General features: G+C 49.6%; 1 protein-coding gene across 5 annotated transcripts in view; it reads left to right on the top strand.

The window, feature by feature from the left end:
* Window positions 1-18,989, top strand: part of LOC131494713 (maestro heat-like repeat family member 5) — a 62,118-nt gene that overhangs the window by 4,457 nt on the left and 38,672 nt on the right. For all 5 annotated transcript variants that reach the window (XM_058699236.1, XM_058699237.1, XM_058699238.1 and 2 more), the window contains 5 exons: window positions 6,364-6,542; window positions 7,784-7,929; window positions 8,978-9,106; window positions 13,758-13,917; window positions 15,146-15,198. In XM_058699236.1, the coding sequence (XP_058555219.1) occupies window positions 6,364-6,542; window positions 7,784-7,929; window positions 8,978-9,106; window positions 13,758-13,917; window positions 15,146-15,198 (667 nt within the window). The remainder of the gene's footprint in view (window positions 1-6,363; window positions 6,543-7,783; window positions 7,930-8,977; window positions 9,107-13,757; window positions 13,918-15,145; window positions 15,199-18,989) is intronic.

Here is an 18,989-nt window from a genome sequence, read left to right as displayed (position 1 = left end):
GGAGGGGCAGAGAGAGGGGGAGACACAGAATCCGGAGCGGGCTCCAGGCTCTGAGCTGTCAGCACAGAGCCCGACGCGGGACTCAAACCCATGAACCGCGAGATCATGACCTGAGCCAAAGTCAGTCGCTGGACTGACTGAGCCACCCAGGCTCACCCGCCCCCCCCCCCCATTGAGTCTTCTGATCCATGAATATGGTGTATCTCTCCACTTATTAAAGTCTTCTTGATTTCTTTTATTGCTATTTTATATTTTACAGCCCACAAACCTTGCAATTATTTGTTACCTAAATATCTCATGTCTTTAATGCTACTATATATGGTAACTTTTTTTAACTTTATTTATTTACTTAGAGAGAGAGAGATAATGAGAATGAGTGGGGGAGGGACAGAAAGAGAGAGTGAGAGAGAGAATTCCAAGTAGGCTCCACCCTGCCAGGGAAGAGCCCTATGAGGGCCTCGATCCCATGAACTGTGAGACCCTGACTTGAGCCAAGATCAGGAGTCAGACACTTGACCAACTGAGCTACCTATACAGCACCTTTTTAATTACAATTCCCAACTGCTTATTGCTAGTGTAGAGAAATATGACTGATTTTTGTACACTGACTTTATTTTTGCAAATTTCCTAAAGTCCCGGGTCAGTTTTGGTGGTTTTTTTTATAGAGTCTTTGGAATTTTCTAATTAGGTGATCACATCCTCTATAAGTAGAGATCATTTGTTTCTTCCTCTGCAGTCTGTACACTCTTCGTTTCTTTTCTTACCTGTTTGTATGGACTAAGCCCTCAGTACCCTGTCAAATAGAAGTGGTAAGAACAGACACCCTTTCCTCATTCCCAATTATGTGGGGAAAACATTCAGTCTTTCACCATTAAGTATGACATTAACTATAGGATTCGTGTAGGTATTCTTTTTTGGGTTGAGGAAGTTCCTTTAATTCCTATTTTTATTGGGGATGGATGTTGAATTTTCTCAAACGCTTTCTCTGCGTCTGTCGAGATGACAATATGGTTTTCTCCTTTCATCTACCAATATTGGGAGTTACATTGATTTTCAAATGTTCAACAAGCTTTGCATGCGCAGGATAAGGCCCACTTGGTCATGGTAGATGAATGAGTGTGTCCATATATTTTGGATTTTTACTTGAAGAAAGTTTGCAGGGCCTTTATTCGGTTCAGGTATCGGGATATTAAGGCTCACCTCACTGAATGAGTTAAGAAGTATTCTCTCATCTTTAATTTTCTGAAAGAGTTTTATAGTATTGGTACCATTTCTTCCCTAAATGCTTGGTAGAGTTTAAGAGTAAAGCCATCGGGGCCTAAAGTTTTCCTTGTGGGAAAACGTTCAACTACAAATTCAATGTTTATAATACATGGGCTATTTTGGTTATTTAGTTCTTCTTGATTGAGCTTTGGCATTTAGTCCTTTTATGACGAAGGAATTCATCCATTTCAGCTGGGTTGTCAAATTTATTGGCATGAAGTTGTTCATAATACTCCCTCGTTGTCCTTTTAATGTCTGTAGGATCTTTAATGGTGTATCTGTTCTTAATCTTGATATTAATAATTTGTGTCTTCTTTCTTTTTGCCCTAATAAAGCCTGCTGGAGGTTTATCAAATGTATTCACTCCTCTTTTCAAAGAGCCAGCTTTTGGTTTTACTGATTTTCTCTATTGCTTTTCTGTTTTCTACTTCATTGATTTTTGCTCTTTTATTATTTTCTTTCTTTGGGTTTAATCTTCCCTTTTTTTCCCTAGTTTTTTAGGTGGAAACTTAGGTCACTGATTTCAGACCCCTATTCTTCTCTAATACTATAAATTTTCATGATGTAAGTTTCCCTCAAAGTACTGCTTTAGCTGCACCCCATGCATTTTTATATGTTGTGTTTTCACTTTCATTCAGTTCAAAGTAGTTTTTACTTTGTTTCAGTTTCTTCTTGACCTAAGCAGTATTTACAATTGTTACTTAGTTTCAAAATACTTAGGAATTTCCCATACATCTTTCTGCTATTGATTTCTAATTTAATTTTATTGTGGCCAAAGAGTATGCTTTGTTTGATCTGAATCCTTCTAAACTTATTGAGACTATTTTATGGCCCAGAATATGATCTATCTTGGTAGGTGTTCCACATGCACTCGAAAAGAATACTTGGTCTTCTGCTTTCAGATGGAGAGTTTTGTAAATGCCAATTAGATCACATTAGCTAAGAGTATTGTCCAACTCTTTTATATCTTTAATGATTTTCTGTCTTCTTGCTCTATCAATTATTGACAGAGGGGTGGTGAAATCTTCAACTATGATTCTACGATCCTTCAACTATTTCTCCTTTCAGTTCTATCTCTTTTTGCTTTATGTATTTTGAAGTTCTGTTATTAGGTGCATGAACAATTAAAATTGCCAAGTCATCTTGATGAACAACCCCTTTGTCATTATGAATTGATGCTTTTATTTTCTTTTTTTTTTATTTGAGAGAGGGAGAGAGAGAGAGAGTGAGAGCGAGAGCGCATGTGCATGAGCAGGGTAGGGGCAGAGGGAGAGAGAGAATGTCAAGCAAGTTCCAAGCTCAGCATCCAGCCTGATGTAGGGCTGGATCCCATGACCTTAGAATCATGACCTGAGCTAAAATCAAGAGTTGGATGCTTAACCGACAGAGCCAGGCAGGTGCCCCTGAGGTGATTCTCTTTATCCATGGCTATATTATTATATACTTTAAAATATACTGTGTCTGATACTAATATAGCCACTCCAGTTTTATTCAGATTATTATTAGTGTGGTTTCTCTTTTTCCATCCTTTATTTTTCATTGATTTGTGTCTATTATATTTCAAGTGTATTTCTTTTTTTTTAATTTGTTTTTTAATGTTTATTTATTTTTGAGACAGAGAGAGACAGAGCATGAATGGAGGAGGGGCAGAGAGAGAGGGAGACACAGAATCAGAAGCAGGCTCCAGGCTCTGAGCCATCAGCCCAGAGCCTGACGCAGGGCTCGAACTCACGAACCGTGAGATCGTGACCTGAGCTGAAGTCGGACACTCAACTGACTGAGCCACCCAGGCGCCCCTCAAGTGTATTTCTTATAGGCAGAATATACTTGGGTCTTGATTTTTTATTCAACTTGACAGTCTCCGCTATTTGATTTAGATATTTAAACCATTTGCATTTAATGTGATTATTGATATGATTTCATTTTAATCTACTGTCTTGCAATTTGTTTTTGCTTTGTTTCTTCTCTTCTTTGCTCTATTTTTCCTCTTCTGCCTTCATTTGCATTAACTGAGTATTTTTTATGATTCCATTCTATGTCTTTTGTTGGCTTATTACTACATATATTTTGGTTTACTCTCTCTTTGATTTTTTAGTGATTGCTTTCGTGCTTATAGTTTACAATTTTACAATATCTCAGTCTACCTTTAAGTGATAATGTGCCACTCAGCGTATAAGAATCTTACAACATTTTATTTCCATTTCCCTCTCCTGGCCTTTATGGTATTGTTGACATATATTTTACTTCTACATTTGTTATAGGCCCCACAAGGCGTTATTATTTTTACTTTGAACTTGAACAATAAGAAAGAATATTTTATACTCACTTACATATTTACCCTTTCCACTTTTTTTTTTTTGGTCCATATATCCATCTGGTATTATTTTCCTTCTGTCTGAAAGACATCCTCAAACATTTCTTATGGCACAGGTCTGCTAGTTATAAATTCTTTCAGTTTTAGTGCATATGATAAAGGCTTGGTTTTACCATCCGTTGTTAAAATGTTTTTCTCTGACTAGCTTGCCAGGTTTGTTTCTCTTAGTGTTTTGAAATGTTGTTCCATGTCTCCTGGCTTGTGTTGTTTCTGACTAGAACCACACTCTTGCTCGTATCTTTATACCTTTGCATATAATGCATGCTTTATATCTGGCTTTCTTTCTTAAGATTTTCTCTTAGCATTGGTTTTAGGCAATTATATTTCAATGCCATTTGGTATGGTTTTCTTTATGTTTGTTTCAGTTGAGGTTCATTGTGTTTTCTGGATCTGTGAGATTTTTAGTTTTTATTAATTTGGAAACTTCGGATATTATTTCTTCAAATATTGTTTTCCATCTCCCTTTCTTCTCCTACGAGGACTCACGTTACACACGCACACCATGGCTTTTGAGGTTGTTCTACAACTCACTGAAGCTCTGTTCCATTTTTTCCAGTCTTTTTTTCTATTTCTATTTCATTTTTAGATAGTTGCTGGTGCAGTGTCTTCAAGTTCACTACTCTTTGTTTCTACTGTGTCTAATCTGCTATTAAACTCATCCAGTGTATTCTTAACCTCAAACGTTGTATTCTTCATCTTGCTTATGTTTTCCATATCTCTCCTTAGCATGCTTATGTTTTAATCTACCATGTTGAACATATGTAATATTGTTACAATAACATTTGATGTCCTTGTCTACTAATTCTATCATTTGTGTCATTTCTGTGTTGCTTTTGGTAAGTTAATTTTTTTCTCCTACTTAGGGGTCATACTTTCTTGCTGCCATGCATGCCTGGTAGTTTTTTATTCAATGTCAGGCATTGTGAACTTTACCTTGTTGGGTGCTGGATATTTCTGTGCTTTTCAAATATTCCTGAGTTTTGTTCTAGAACACAATTCATTTAAAAACAATTTGGTCTCTTTGAGGCTTGCTTTTAAGCTTTGTTAGGCAGCACCAAAGCATTCTTGTCTAAGGATGATTGTTTTTTCCTTCATCACCAAGATAATACCACTCGGAGTACCCTGCCCAGTGCCCTATGAATTACGAAGTTTTCCACTGTGGCTGTTAAAAAAAAAAGGAATTATTCTCAGCCTGTGTGAGTTCTGAGGAGTGTTTCCTCTGCTCCTGTTGGGTGGCCCTTTTCCCACATGCACTAACCAGCACTCAGAGGAGGACTTGGGGTGGGGGGGGTGGGAGACTTCAAACCTCCAGTGCTCACTTTCTCTCACTGTGCAGTTGTCTCCTAGTACTCTTCCCTGCAAACACAAGCCACTTTGGCCTCCCCAAACTTCCACCTCCATTTTCTCCACTCGAGTGGCCCACGGAGCTTCCTGGGCTCCCTCATCCTGCAAATTAGAAACTTCCAGACAGCAAGTTGTGACGATATGGGGGCCAACCCTGCAGATTTTCCACCTCTCTGGAATACTTATCTTGCACTTCTTGTTGCCTAATGTCTGATATTAGTGGGTTTGTATATGTTTTTCCAATTTTTTGAGTTGTTCAAGGCAGGAGGGGGCATCTGGTTTCTGTTGCTCTATCTTGAAGGGCAGTACGGGTGTCGTATTTACCATCTTCAGGACTTTGAGTTTTTTTGCTGAGTGCAATGGGGAACCACAAGAGGGTTTTGAGCTACATGATCTGACATACATTTCTCACATAGTAGAATAAATTAATGGGTACATGTTAAGAGATGAACCACCTTCTAATATATCATATAATGTACCCTTTGAATTTGTTGACGGTCTGTTGTCTTGCTCACCGTTACATCCTCAGTGGGTAGAAAGAACGTGACTTGCCTGTGGTCGGTATTTGGGAACCAGGAACTGAGAGTGGAAGAGAAATGGGATCCCAGAGCAGGTGGAGCAGAGACCCACTCCTGCCATGAGGGTCCAAGAGGAAGTCCTGAGACAAACAGCTCGGGCACCACCCCCAAAATGAAGGATACCTCCTTTTTTGGCCCTTCTGGCAATGAGTACAATCTGAGGGAATCCTGTCCCCACATTTGCAAAAGGAGAGAAGGGAAAAAGGAAGTAGGAAGGAACCAGCTTCAAGGGGTCGATGTCCTTCCTTGCCCATGCCACACGTTTTTTTCTCAGTATCTCTGTCATGCAAACATAATTGTTCTCAAGCACCAGGAGGTGGGGGGAGGTCTGGAGCACAGACGGTGTTGTAGTCCAGCACATCTTCATGTCTCCTGTTCCCACCTGCCCTGTAGCCCTTGGACCCCCACGAGAGACCCCCTCGGTGATATCTGGGTTGCCAGGACAGACTTGTGTGTGACCCTGAGAAGACTGGCTCCCCAAGTCAGTGCAAGACCTAGAGTTGGGGATGCCATACCCTGAGCCCTCCAGGTCCTGTCAGCCACATCTGTGCCACCAGCACTTGCTGGGAAGTCAGGCCTCTCCAGACCCACAGTAAGTGCTGCCTACTTAACAGCATCCCTGAGGCTTTCAGACCCTTTCCCTACTCCCAGGGTTTAGCCAATCCATTGAACAGAAGGTAGACACGTGCAAGGATGTTGCCAAGCCTGATCCTGACCAACATGGCTCTCAGTGTCTACTGGGCTTGCATTCATGAATGCACGTGAGGATGCCTACATACATCCTGGACCTCTTTTCCATTTCAGAACGTCCTCCCATGTCTCCAAATCCATGGAGTTGTCTCACCTGAAGGTACCTCAGGACCCTTCCTGCAAAGACAGACAGGGATACCCAACCACCATCATGCTCTGCAAGTCACAGAGCAGCCAGGCTGCCGTGGGGCCCAAGGAGCACAACATGTTCATGGAAGAAGCCTACAGTGCGGGTGATCACCAGCCCTGGGACTCCACCAGGGCAGGAGATGGGGTGGTCAGGTTCCAGCAGACCCTATCATGTCCCTGCACCAAAAATGCTAGGGATGAGGGCCAGAGGGAATCCACCCACCCGGGGACCTTGGGGATGTCAAGGATCTTGTGGACATAGTGAGACCTTCAGGAGAGAGCTCTACACACCCTCCTTGGCCTCTTCATGCCTCCTCAAGCTCCATCCTAAGCCCAAAACTTCCCTCCCTCACACCTCACCTTCCATTTTTCTCCCACACCATTTCACACCTTAGGACCTCAGCTTAGGCCTGATCCTTTCACAAGAATGCTTCTCCCTTCATTCAAAGGGTAACATGACTTCATCGTTCTAGGCAAAGTTAAATTGCCACCTCCTCCAAGTGGCCAGTCCTGAATGTCCCTCCATCTTTTTGGGGATGTATTATCCTTGCCCTCTCTGTGTGCCCAGGGCCTTTTATACAACTACAGAACCAGAGTCCACTGATATTGAGTAGGGTTCCCATGGGCTGGGGGCTCCTTCAGAACTGAGCTGGGTCCTGACTCCTCTTTGAGCCCACACACACAGTCCTAAATCCACACAGAGTGAACAACATTGAATATTGAATGACAACATGGAAGGTGAGGGAGTTAAGGGATGAATAGATGGAGGGGTGGAGGGGTGGAGGGGTGGGTGGGTGGGTGGGTGTATGGGTGATGGGTGGATGGATAAACTTATAAATGGATTAGTGGATAGACAAGTGGATAGATGAATTTGTGATCAGATGGGTGATGGATGGATAGATGGATATATTTACTAATGCATGGACTGGTAAGTGAGTGTAAAGATGGACAGACAGGTGAATGAATTGATGGACAAATAGGTATATGGATGAATGTGTGGGTGGATGGACAGATGAATTGATGGACAGGTAGATGATAGATGAATGAATAAGTGGATGGATGAAAAAGTGGTTGAATCAATGAATAGACGGAAATATGTATAGGTGTATAAGGGTGTGAAAACCTGCCTGTCTTCCTGCTACTTATCCTATCTCAAACTCCAGGAGGACTCTTTGGACAGTCAAGAGGCCCAGGAATTCCCAATATATTCAGTTCTTCAGTCTTCATTTTCAAGTCACTCTTTCCCATTCCCAGCCCTACCACTTCCCTGCCTATGTATTCCAGCTAGCACAGTGTAACCTCCCCACAGCCTATCCACCCTCACACCTTTTTCCATCTCCTTTAGCCGTTTGCTTCAAGATGCTCCAGGACCTGAATGGTTCAGACCCTCGAGGCCTGAAGTACATCATTAAGAAGATCAAGAACATGGCTAACAAGGCCCCCAACCTGGTGCTGGAAACTATCCATGACTACTTTGTGAACAACCCAGAGGTGGGAGCTGCTTGAGCCATTGGAGGGAATGCATGGAAGCAGAGGGAGGGCTGGACCCCAAGGCAGGTTCAAATCTTGGCTCTTTGGTACAGCTGCTTGATTTGGGGCAAGTCAGTCTCCTCATATCTCTAATGGCTTGAGCAGGGAGGGAAGAAGGTGGACCATGTGTTGACCACCCTCAGAATAGTCTCATGATATAGATATTATGACCCCCATAGATGAGGAAACAGGCTTAGGAAAGGAAAGTGATTTGCCTAAAGTCACAGAGAAATTAAGTAGCAGAGATGGATGAATGGATGGATGGATGGATGGATGGTTGGATGGATGGATGGGTGGGTGGATGGATGGGTGGGTGGATGGATGGATGGATGGGTGGATGGATGGGTGGATGGATGGATGGTTGGCTGGATGGATGGGTGGGTGGATGGATGGGTGGATGGATGGATGGATGGATGGATGGATGGATGGATTGATGGATTGGTGGATGGGTAGATGGATGGATGGTTGGATGGATGGTTGGATGGATGGATGGTTGGCTGGATGGATGGGTGGCTGGATGGATGGGTGGATGGATGGATGGGTGGATGGCTGGATGGGTGGATGGATGGATGGATGGATGGATGGGTGGGTGGATGGATGGTTGGCTGGCTGGATGGGTGGATGGATAGATGGATGGATGGGTGGGTTTGTAGTTGGCAGATAGATGGATGGGTAATTAGGGGGAAGATCTGATTGAGTTTTAACAAATGAGTGAATGAATGAATGAACAGACTTTAGAGGTGGAATGCTTTTAAAATCCCATAACTGTTCTTGAGATAGAGACAAACTTTTATTCGTCTGTCTCTGCAGAACCTCGTTCGAGGCCTGCCTATAGTGTGAGTTCACTAAATACTTATCAGATGAATGGCCAAGTGCATCCACTGTGACCCTCTCCCTCTGGCCTCCTCAGCCCCCTCGGCACCCCCGCACCCAGGCTTTCCCTGGTGGCCACTCCCTGTGTGACCAGACCCCACCTGTCCCTGAGCCTCTGCCCACTCTGCCCCCACAGGTGTCCTGCCGGCACAAGTTCTGGCTGTTCCAGGCCCTGGAGGCAGCCATCGAAGCCAGCGACTCCCTGGAGGAGGCCTGGGAGAAGACGTTCATGAAGCTGGCCCTGGAGAACATGACTAAGTCCACGGTGGGCCTCCCTTGCCAGCAGATAGGCCACTTCTGGGAATGCAAGCTGCTGCCCCCAGCCCCCAAATAATAATGGCGATGTCCCGCCCTGTGGTTGACCAAGTGATTTCTGTCCATGTTCATTTTCTTAACACCAGTCCCTTCAGAGGGACAAACTCAGGCACCCATTTTACAGTTGAGAAAAGTGAGATTCGGAGAGCTCATGGCCTGAGTCTAAGGGCCCATAAGTGGAAGAACCAAATGTCAGCTGCCCCTTAGCACCCCTTCCTGGCAGCTCCCACCCTGGGGTGGGCTCTGGGACCACCCCTCCACCACCGGTTTCACGATTCCCATGGCTGCCCACCCCCCCACCAACCTCTGGGAGGCCTCCCGCAAGGAGGCCTACCCGTACTCCAGGCGTAACACAGCCTCCACGACCACCTCCTGAGTCCTGCCTGGCGGACACTTCCGGGTTTGGTTCTGAACCGCGCCTACCCCAGGATGTTGCCCAGGGACCTGGCCCAGGCCTGCCCACCACCTCGGCTGGCTTCGACTCCAGAGACTTGAGGGCCGGTGGCTCTCAGACAGACCAGCCCAGGGTTGCCCACAGTGGACTAGTCAGCAAATTAGTGACTAGTCACCAAGGCCCATCACCATGTTCCAAGCCTCGGCACTCCACGGGGTGGGAAAAGGTATAATTTAACACTCCCACCAGGTATTTATGACCCCCGTTTACGGAAGGAGGGACCGAGGCTCAGGCAGTAATATGAGATGGTAAATGGCCGTCTCCGTGCTCCCAACAAAGAAGTCTTCCTTCCTGGTGTGGGCAGCAGACAGAGGCAGGGAACGAAGTTCAAAGCCACTGTATTCTCTTCCCAAAAGAATTTTAATTCTAAATTCGGACTCTAAATTCTTTATTAAATTTTTTCAATGTTTATTTATTTTTGAGAGAGAGACACAGAGAGACAGAGAGACAGAGTGCAAGCGGGGGAGGGGCAGAGAGCGAGGGAGACACAGAATCTGAAACAGGCTCCAGGCTCTGAGCTGTCAGCACAGAGCCCGACGCGGGGCTCGAACTCACGGACCGTGAGATCATGACCTGAGCTGAAGTTAGACGCTCAACCGACTGAGCCACCCAGGCGCCCCAAAACGTTTATTTATTTTTGAGAGAGAGAGAGAGACAGCGCGTGAACAGGGGAGGGGCAGAGAGAGAGGGAGACGCAGAATCTGAAACAGGCTCCAGGCTCTGAGCTGTCAGCACAGAGCCCCACACGGGGCTCAAACTCACGGCCCGCGAGATCATGACCTGAGCCGAAGCCGGACGCTTAACCCACTGAGCCCAGGGGTCCCTGTGATTTCTTTTTAACCTGAGTCGCCGTGTGAAGTGTGTTACCTGTGTATAGTTTACAAACCAGTAATAATAGAGCGGGGGAGGCAGCGGTGACCCAGGCTTTGGGACACACAGGGCCCACCGGTGTCTGGGTGGTGGCCTGACCCAGCCTCCCTGGGGGTGGACAAGAGCGCCTCTGAGGCAGTTCCGCGGCAGGGCCCTTCGGCACTTCCTGCTTCTACACACACCGCGGCCCACCGCCAGCTCTCCAGCGCGGGCCAGCGCGGGCCCCCCTGTAGGTGCCAGGACGTGGTCCAGGACTCACAGAGGAGCACAAGCACATCATCCCCCGGGTCCCGGCCGGCCGAGCGCGTCTGGGCGTCCAAAGCCCAGTCTGGGACCCCCGCAACCCATCCCCACCGGGGACGGTGTCTCCGGTCCCCCAAGCCTTCCTCCTTCCTGGCTTGATCTCTTGCTTTGGGACACACATCCACCGGCAGCTTCTTGAGAAAGCGTGCGTTTGGGAAGTGCAGTGTTGAGACCACGCGTTTCTGGACATCTCTCCCTTCTGTTTCGCCCCGGACTCTGCATTGGAGACCGTGGACAGAAACATCTGAAATGAAGTCAGGAAGGCCAGGGTGGAACCAGTGGCCACCAGGGAGGTTGGTCTGACACATATGCTCACCTGGATCGGCTTGGACTTCAGGCCACGTTGACCACAAACGGCCACACCGTGTTGCGTTTTTCCCAGAATGAGGCTGATGCTGCTGAGCTCCGACCTGGCGACCGGCACAGCGACCTGTCCTGTGTAGACCAACGTTATTTTTCCTACACCAATCATACTTCTTCCAAAACCCCTGCGGGGTTTGGCCTGGTAAGCTCTTTCTTCCAGCTCCAGGCACATCTCGGTTTCCTCCTGAATCTGTGTCTCCCGGATTGGAATTCCTAAAGGCCCCAAATAAACTGCTGGTTTGCTCTGACGCTCAGTTCCTTCCTGCTCGACAAGGTCATTGTCATGCTGGCAGTGGTGCCCTGTGGTCCCCCCACTGCCTCTGGTGCAACCGTAGAGACTCCAAAGTCATTGTGGACATGAGACCTTTACCCGCACACAGCCTTCTGCAGAGTCCTCCGTGCGTCTGCCCGCCCCGCGGTTCCCCGAGGTGCGCCTGGCTCTGGGTCTCTCCGTGGCCACTGTGCGCTCTGGCCCCGCCCCCCACGGTCTGGCTGGCTGTTTGGGACCTTTGCTTCTGGAAAAGTTCTCACTTATTTCACTGACAGTATTGTCCGTCCCCCGCGTTGCTCTGCCCCAAGGCTTCAGGGACGCACAGGTGCGGGGTGCTCAGTCCTCCCTAATACTTTCATCTGGTGTCTCCTCCACCAGCTCTCTGTCCTCCGTTCGGCTCTCTGAGGACGCGCTGTCTTCCAGACCTTCTGTGGAGTCCCCAGCTCTGCCCCGTGCCTTCGACTGTCCCACGATCTTGATTTTGGGCCCAGAATGTTCACTTTCATATCATGCTGTTTTATTGTGGATACAATACCTGCTTTGATCTCTCGGGATATTAAAGAGACAGCTTTGCTGGAAGTTTTCATCTCTCCGTTTGGCCTGTGTTTCCTCCCGGTAGCAGTTTTCCGGGTTTCGTCGGGTGTGTGGGGATGGTAATCATCTCCAGCGTGGCTGTCTGCCCGTGGTTAGCGGTGATAGGGAGCTCTGAATGCACCGGCGGGTGCCAGGATTTGGGGTCCACTGTAGAGTCACCAGGGAGCCCACGGCTGCCCACCACCCGTGCCAGAACCTCTGTGGCTTTCGTCCTGGGCTGCCCAGATTTCCCAGAGAAGACTCCAGCACCATGCCCGGCCCGGAGGTGTGAGGCCCAGGGGCAGCGCTGTGGAGGGCCCTGGCCTCCCGTCCCAGACCCGCGCCTGCCCCCTCTGGAGACCGAGCCTCTGGAGACAAACTCCTCTGGGTGTGCAGCAGGCACAGCATCTGGGCGCCTGACGCCTTCTTGAATCGCTGCACCCTCCCCCGGCACCCTGTTCGCAGAGGTCTGGTACACATGCCCTGCGGAGTCCCCCCCACCCGTGGGCAGACCTGGCCAGGTGACACTGGGCTTGCCCGATGCTGCCTACTGCTCACCGATTACTGTCATTCATTTGCTCTCCAGCTTCCAGAACGTGGCTGCTGTTGAACTTCTTAGAGCATCTCCTTGGGGCGGGGGGGGGGGGGGGGGGGTGCCTGGGTGTCTCAGTTGGTTAAGCTTCCGACTCTAGATTTCGGCTCAAGTCACGAGCTCATAGTTCATGGGCTCGAGCCCCGTGTCGGGCTCTGGGCTGACGGCCTAGAGCCTGCTTGGGATTCTGTGTCTCTGCCCCTCCCCCACTCGACCTCATGCACTCTCTCTCTCTCAAAACAAATAAGTAAACTTTAAAAAAACTCCTAAATGTGGCTTAGTCAAGGTGTTTTTTTGAAAGGGCAAAAGCAGTTTCAATCCACCCTCTTAATGAGAAGCCCTCATACCCACACTTTGAGTAAATTATAAACGACAGAATGATCTCACATGATGATTGAAACAGCATCGCAGGGCACACAGGGAGGGACCCGAGACCTCCTAGCTTTTAGACGCCACCAAACGCAGGGCAGACCCCTGGCCCCCACCCGGCGGTGGTCCTGTGACAGCACCTCCCATCTCACACCGGCAGCCGCGGACAGCACCTGATGGTTCCCACTAAACCTCGGAGAAAAGAGGAACCCAGATTAAAGCAGCATCAAAAGACATACCAAAATATTGTTGAGAAAAGCCCCAGGTGTGGCGACACAGAGCGGGCTCCCCTGTGCCCGAGGCCACTGCCCCACTAGCCGGTGGTAGGTAGGCAGGACCGCCAGCTGGGCCTCTTCCCCGAGCGGCTGACCCTGAGCCCTCAGGCCCGAGAGGCAGAAACCGTGGCTCTGAATTCACCCGGATGGGTCATCAAAGGAGGTGACATTGTCCGGAGGGGACAGTTGACTGGAGCCTGCAGGACCCACGTCCCACATGGGGGCCTCAGGGCCCACTCTAAAAAGGACTAGATCTGGATGGACAAGGTGGGCAGGAGCGGTGCTCCAGGCTCAGAAGCAGGAAGCACAGCGGGCTTCTGGAACTATCCCAGGACCAGGGGTGCTGAGGGTCCCGGGAAGCTCAGCCCCAGGACAGAAGCTCAGCTGGCGTATGCTGGGCCACCTTGGTCTGTTTTCTATCCAAAATGTGGGCTGACCACAGCGGCCCTGCCAACCGAACCAGACCTCATGCATGAAAAGCCAAAGCTTTGTCCAAGTGCCCACTCCTCCTTCTTGCCCCCCGCCCTCCAGGAGCTGGAAGAGGTGTACCAGGACGCGGCCAGCAACGTGCTGCTGGCCATCTGTAGGCACTCGTGGCAGGTGGTGGCCCAGCACCTGGAGACCGAGGTCCTGACAGGCGTCTTCCCGCACCGCAGCCTGCTCTACGTGATGGGCATCCTGACCTCTAACGGTATGTCCTGCCCTAGAGGCCTGAGGCACCCCCCAGCCCCGCCTTGGCCACCTTCTGCCCCCAGGCCCCAAGGGTGGCATCATAGAGAAGGATCCAGAAGGGGGCTTGGCAACACAGTTGACCTGCGGGGCACATGTAGGGCCAGGCATCAGCTGCACAACGTGTCTGTGCCAGAGGAACGGGATGTGGCCCCAGCCCCCCCCCACAGCCCCCTCCCCATGGCCAGCCAGGGCCGCATCAAGGCCCCCAGGAAAGGAGACCACCAGCCCACCAGCTGGTCCCCATTGGCCCGTGGTCCTGCTGTCAGCATTTCTACAATGGCCTGGACAGAAGCAGGACAGGGCAAGGAAGCTCCAGGAGGTGGCCCAGGATGGGCGTGAGGCCAGCACTGCCATAGGGTCCTGGTCCTCTGTCACCACAACAGGCGGGTGCCCCTGCTCACTAGCAGAAGAGGAACCAAGCTCACAGAGGCAGTGTGGTGGGCCTGAAGGCCTGGAACAGCATGTCACAGGCCTGTGATGTCCAGGTCCCAGGGCTTCAACAGCAGCCACTGGCTCTGAGTTGTGGGAAGGGTCGCCCTGGACAGTGGGGTCTCTGAGGACCCTGGGGGAGGCCCTATAGGGAAGGGTCTTGCCAGGAGAGAGTTTAGCATAATGCAAAGCAACCAACTGAGCACCTGCCCTGTGCCAGGCTCCCTGCCCTCAGGAGCTCACAGCCCCCGGAGGGAGGCAAACACCAGCTGTCACTGAAGCACACTCGTCCACTCACAGTGTGAGTGGAGTATGCTGCTGCCCTGAGACCCCCAGGCCACCCCCAAGGCAGCCCTCCCTCCGAGGTTGAATTTCCAAAGTTCCATAAAAGCTTTCCGTTCTCACAACGCACCCCTCTCCGGGCTTTATTTTCCCACCCTTGAGGGGATTCTGGCACATTCCAAATGGCCACGTCTGGAGGGAACCCTCCATTCACCATTGGTGAGCCGGGGGCCCCAAAAGGCAACAAGGCCAACCTGAGGACACAAGGCCAGGGTGGCAGGACCACAAGTCCAGCCCAGCTCTCCAGACCCTGCACCCAGTTCACTGCCCTCCACGAAGCCAGGACAAGCAGAGGCAGGACAATGTCACCCTGGCTCAGTCCAGTATCTGAGGGATGGGGGAGAAGGAGCCCGAGATCCAGCCCCAGCGTGGACGTCAGACGTGTCCTCCAGCGACGTGGCCCTTCTCTCCCACAGAGTCAATCTTCCAGAAGGGAGAGAAGGCATGCTGGGAAAAGCAGCTGGCCCAGGTAGGGGGGAGCCCGGCCACTGGGGCCTTCTGAGGGATGCTGGGGGCAACAGGGGAGCAGGCACCTGCTCTCCCTGGGAGGTGGGTGGGGGGGTAGGGAGGAGTCCCACTGTCACAGATGAGCAAACAGGCTTAGAGGGGACTACAGGATGTAATGCACAGTGCCCGGTACGCGGGCCGCCCTTGTTCAGTGTAGTTAATAGTTTCCGTCAGTGGTAACAGTAGCAGCTAATGATTAATAGAGAAGTAAGACAGAAAATCACTAAGGATAGAGAAGCCTTGAACGACATAATTAACCAAATTGATCTAATTGACATTTCTTTCAAACATAAATAGAACATTCACCAAGATAGCTCGTTCGCTGGGCCCTATATCAAGTTTCGATAAATTTAAAAGGACTGAAATAAAACAGAGTACATTCTCTGACCAGAATGTAAATCAGAGATCAATAGCAAAGATGTATCTGGAAAAAAATCCCAAATATTTGGAAAGGAGACAACACATTTCTAAGGAACCCATGGTTCAGAGAAGAAGTCACGAGAGAAAGTAGAAAAGATTTTGAATGCAATGATCATAAAACACAACGTATGAAAATTTGTGGGGTTCAACAGAAAGCAACCTCAGAAGGAAATTCGTGTTTTTAATGCCTATGTAAGAAAAGAAAGGTATAAAGTCTATTATCTAAAAAGCTATCGGGGTGCCTGGGTGGCTCAGTAGTTTAGGCGTCCGACTCTTGATTTCAGCTCACATCATGATCTCGCCGTTTGTGAAATCAAGCCCCATCGTAGGGCCCTGCGCTGATGGCGTGGAGCCTGCTTGGGATTCTCTCTCTCCCTCTCTCTCTCTCTCTGCCCCTCTCCAGCTGTGTGCACTCTCTCTCTCTCAAAATAAGTACACTGAAAAAAATTAATGAATGAAAATGAAAATGAAAACTAAAAAGCTATCCAAAAAAAGGACCAATGAGATCTAAAGTAAGGAGAAGGAAAGAAATAATAAAATCTGGAGTACAAGTCAAAGAAATTTCTTAAAGGGACGCAAAGAAAACCCATTTGTTTGCACAACATCCCCAAACATGGACGACCCTGTAGGCGCACCGGCTGCGAGCATGAGAATTACCAGTTTGTCCTTCTGGTAACTGGCCCACTCGGATGATGGCCCAGAGTGGGTGGATTTAGCTTGGGGGAGGCTCCCCCTCCTGAGCAGCTCACCGGCCAGGAACAGCATTTCCAGCTTGAAAATGGCCTTTTCTGAGAGATGGATACAGAAGCTGTGGTTCGTATACACAACGGAATACTACTTGGCCATGAGAAAGAAGGAAATCTTGCCATTTGCAACAACGTGGATGGACCTGGAAGGTATTATGCTGAGTGAAATAAGTCAGGCAGAGAAAGACAGATACCATAGGTTTTCACTCATTTGTGGAACTTGAGAAACTGAACAGAAGACCATGGGGGAGGGGAAGGGAAAAAAGAAAAAGTTACAGAAAGGGAGAGAGGCAAACCATAAGAGCCTCTGGGATACTGAGAACAAACTGAGGGTTGATTGGGGGGGGGGGGGAATGGGAAAGTGGGGGATGGGCAGGGAGGAGGGCACCTGTTGGGATGAGCACTGGGTATTGTATGTACGTGATGAATCATGGGAATCTACCCCCAAAACCAACTGTACACACTGCATGTTAGCCAACTTGACAATAAATTATATTTTTTTTAAAAAAAGAGGGGCGCCTGGGTGGCTCAGTCGGTTCAGCGTCCGACTTTGGCTCAGGTCATGATCTCGTGGTTTGGTTTGTGGGTTCGAGCCCCGCGTCGGGCTCTGTGCTGACGGCTCGGAGCCTGGAGCCTCCTTCGCATTCTGTGTCTCCCTCTCTCTCTGCCTCTCTCTCTCTCTCTGTCTCTCTCAGAAATAAATAAACATTAAAAAAAATTTTTTTTAAGAAAGAAAACATCCCGCAACATGGCGGGATGAACAGCGGTCTGCAAATGAGCGTCATGTCCTGGCACTCAATTTGCTCAGGCTTCTACTCACTTGCCCCAGCGAGAGGCTGTGGGCCGTCGGGGAGGCAGGAGCGCCTGAACCAGGCTGCAAGCAACAGGCCGGTGCTCCCCACCACGTTGTGTGTGAGCATCCCCGGGACTTGGTTGTCTCTTTCTGGCACAAACCGGGGAGAGGTTTGAATAGTTCTATGGGCCTGAGGCAGGTCATTCCTGGGGGGGGGGGGGCTGTTAAAGTCCTCTAAAGCCTGTTCGTGTTTACCACCCCCCCCCCCCGCAAGGAATGGGTCCGGGGACTGGAATTTTAGTAAGTTCGGAGAGTGGGAAAGCCAATGAGGAAATATTAGGAGCCCACGGTCTGTGACAGGCAGCCGGGCCTCGACATACACAAGGCTGTGGCTTCGTCCCGTGCCTACAGGAAATGCTCTGATCAGTTTCATCCTTTCTGGGGACAGCTGGGTTCTGTCAGCGCCTGGATCATGACCTAGGTCAGGAGCCGCGTCTAGAGAGCGTTGCGATTTCTCTCTAGGGGCTTTATGTCCCTCAAGCAAATACATGGAACCCTTCACGAACATCTGGTTGGGAGCTGAGCACGGCAAGGCGTTCTCTCCTCATTGTAGAGGCTCCATTTCCCAGGGACCTGGGGGTGAATCACTCTCCACGGGGCCCTCGGGGGAAATAAGAAGAGGCCTCACGGAACTGTCCAGGTATGTTGTTGACTGACATCGGCTGCCGGGGTCCACAGCGATGCTGGAGATGCTGAGCCAAATCCACCATTTTGAATAGCGAACCCCTGTGAGTCCGCTGTCCGGGTTTGGAACAACTGGGAAACAGGGAACTGTCTCGTTAGCGGCCCTCAATCCTGGACACATCACCACTGTGTCCATTAGGTTTCTGGGTGGGCGGGCAGGATCTCCTGTCCCACGGCTGGGGCGGGACGATCAGTCCCTGGGCGACCAGGGGTCCCTGCCGTCGGTGCGAGGCCTTGTACAGCCTCGGGTTTCATGGGGGTTGAGGCAATTTGGGAAGAAGTGTAGTTATGTCTGTTGGAATCTTTTTTTTTTTTTTCAACATTTATGTGTTTTTTGAGAGACAGAGAAAGAGCAGGAGCAGGGGAGGGGCAGAGAGGGAGGGAGACACAGAACCCAAAGCAGGCTCCAGGCTCCGAGCGGTCAGCACAGAGCCCTACGCGGGGCTCGAACCCACAGACCGCGAGATCATGACCTGAGCCGAAGCCGGACACCCAGTCGGACGCCTAACCGACTGAGCCACCCAGGCGTCCCATGTCTGTTTGGATCTTGACAGACTCTGTCCTTTTTCACTCTCCCAGTGTCAGTCTGAGAGGCAGCCCACAGGCTTGCAGGCACCTCAGTTAAATTAAGGGACTTTTGTTGTAGTTTGTCCTCTTGTATGTCAAGGACAGACTGTAAAGAACATAAAAGGTTCGGGTGGGTCGGGAAATTCCAAGGCGAGGTCTCCAGCAGAGGCAAAACGTGTGAGCTGGCCCTTTGCATTTAGAAAGGAGGTCTCGGTGGACAGGTTGTCAGGGCCTGGGTCACACAACAAAAGAGAGCGTTTTCCAGGGAAAGGCCCCTGGCTGAGACAGAAACTCCCTCTAAACTGGATCAGATGCCCTCACTATGGAAACCTTTCTCCGAGGGATTTGCTGTCCTGGGGGAGCAGGGTTTAAGGAGAGACTGTAGCTCTCGCACATCCCCGAATTTGGCAAGGCTTCCCACTAATTTAATTCTAGGCTATCTCTCGGCTGCTGGAGGGGGTTGCTGAGATCAGAGAACCCTGC

The sequence above is a fragment of the Neofelis nebulosa genome, chromosome 14 (genome assembly GCF_028018385.1).
Source record: "Neofelis nebulosa isolate mNeoNeb1 chromosome 14, mNeoNeb1.pri, whole genome shotgun sequence".
In the NCBI taxonomy this organism is placed as follows: domain Eukaryota; kingdom Metazoa; phylum Chordata; class Mammalia; order Carnivora; family Felidae; genus Neofelis; species Neofelis nebulosa.
Note: the sequence above shows the minus strand (reverse complement) of the source record. Positions and strands in the feature narration are given on the sequence as shown.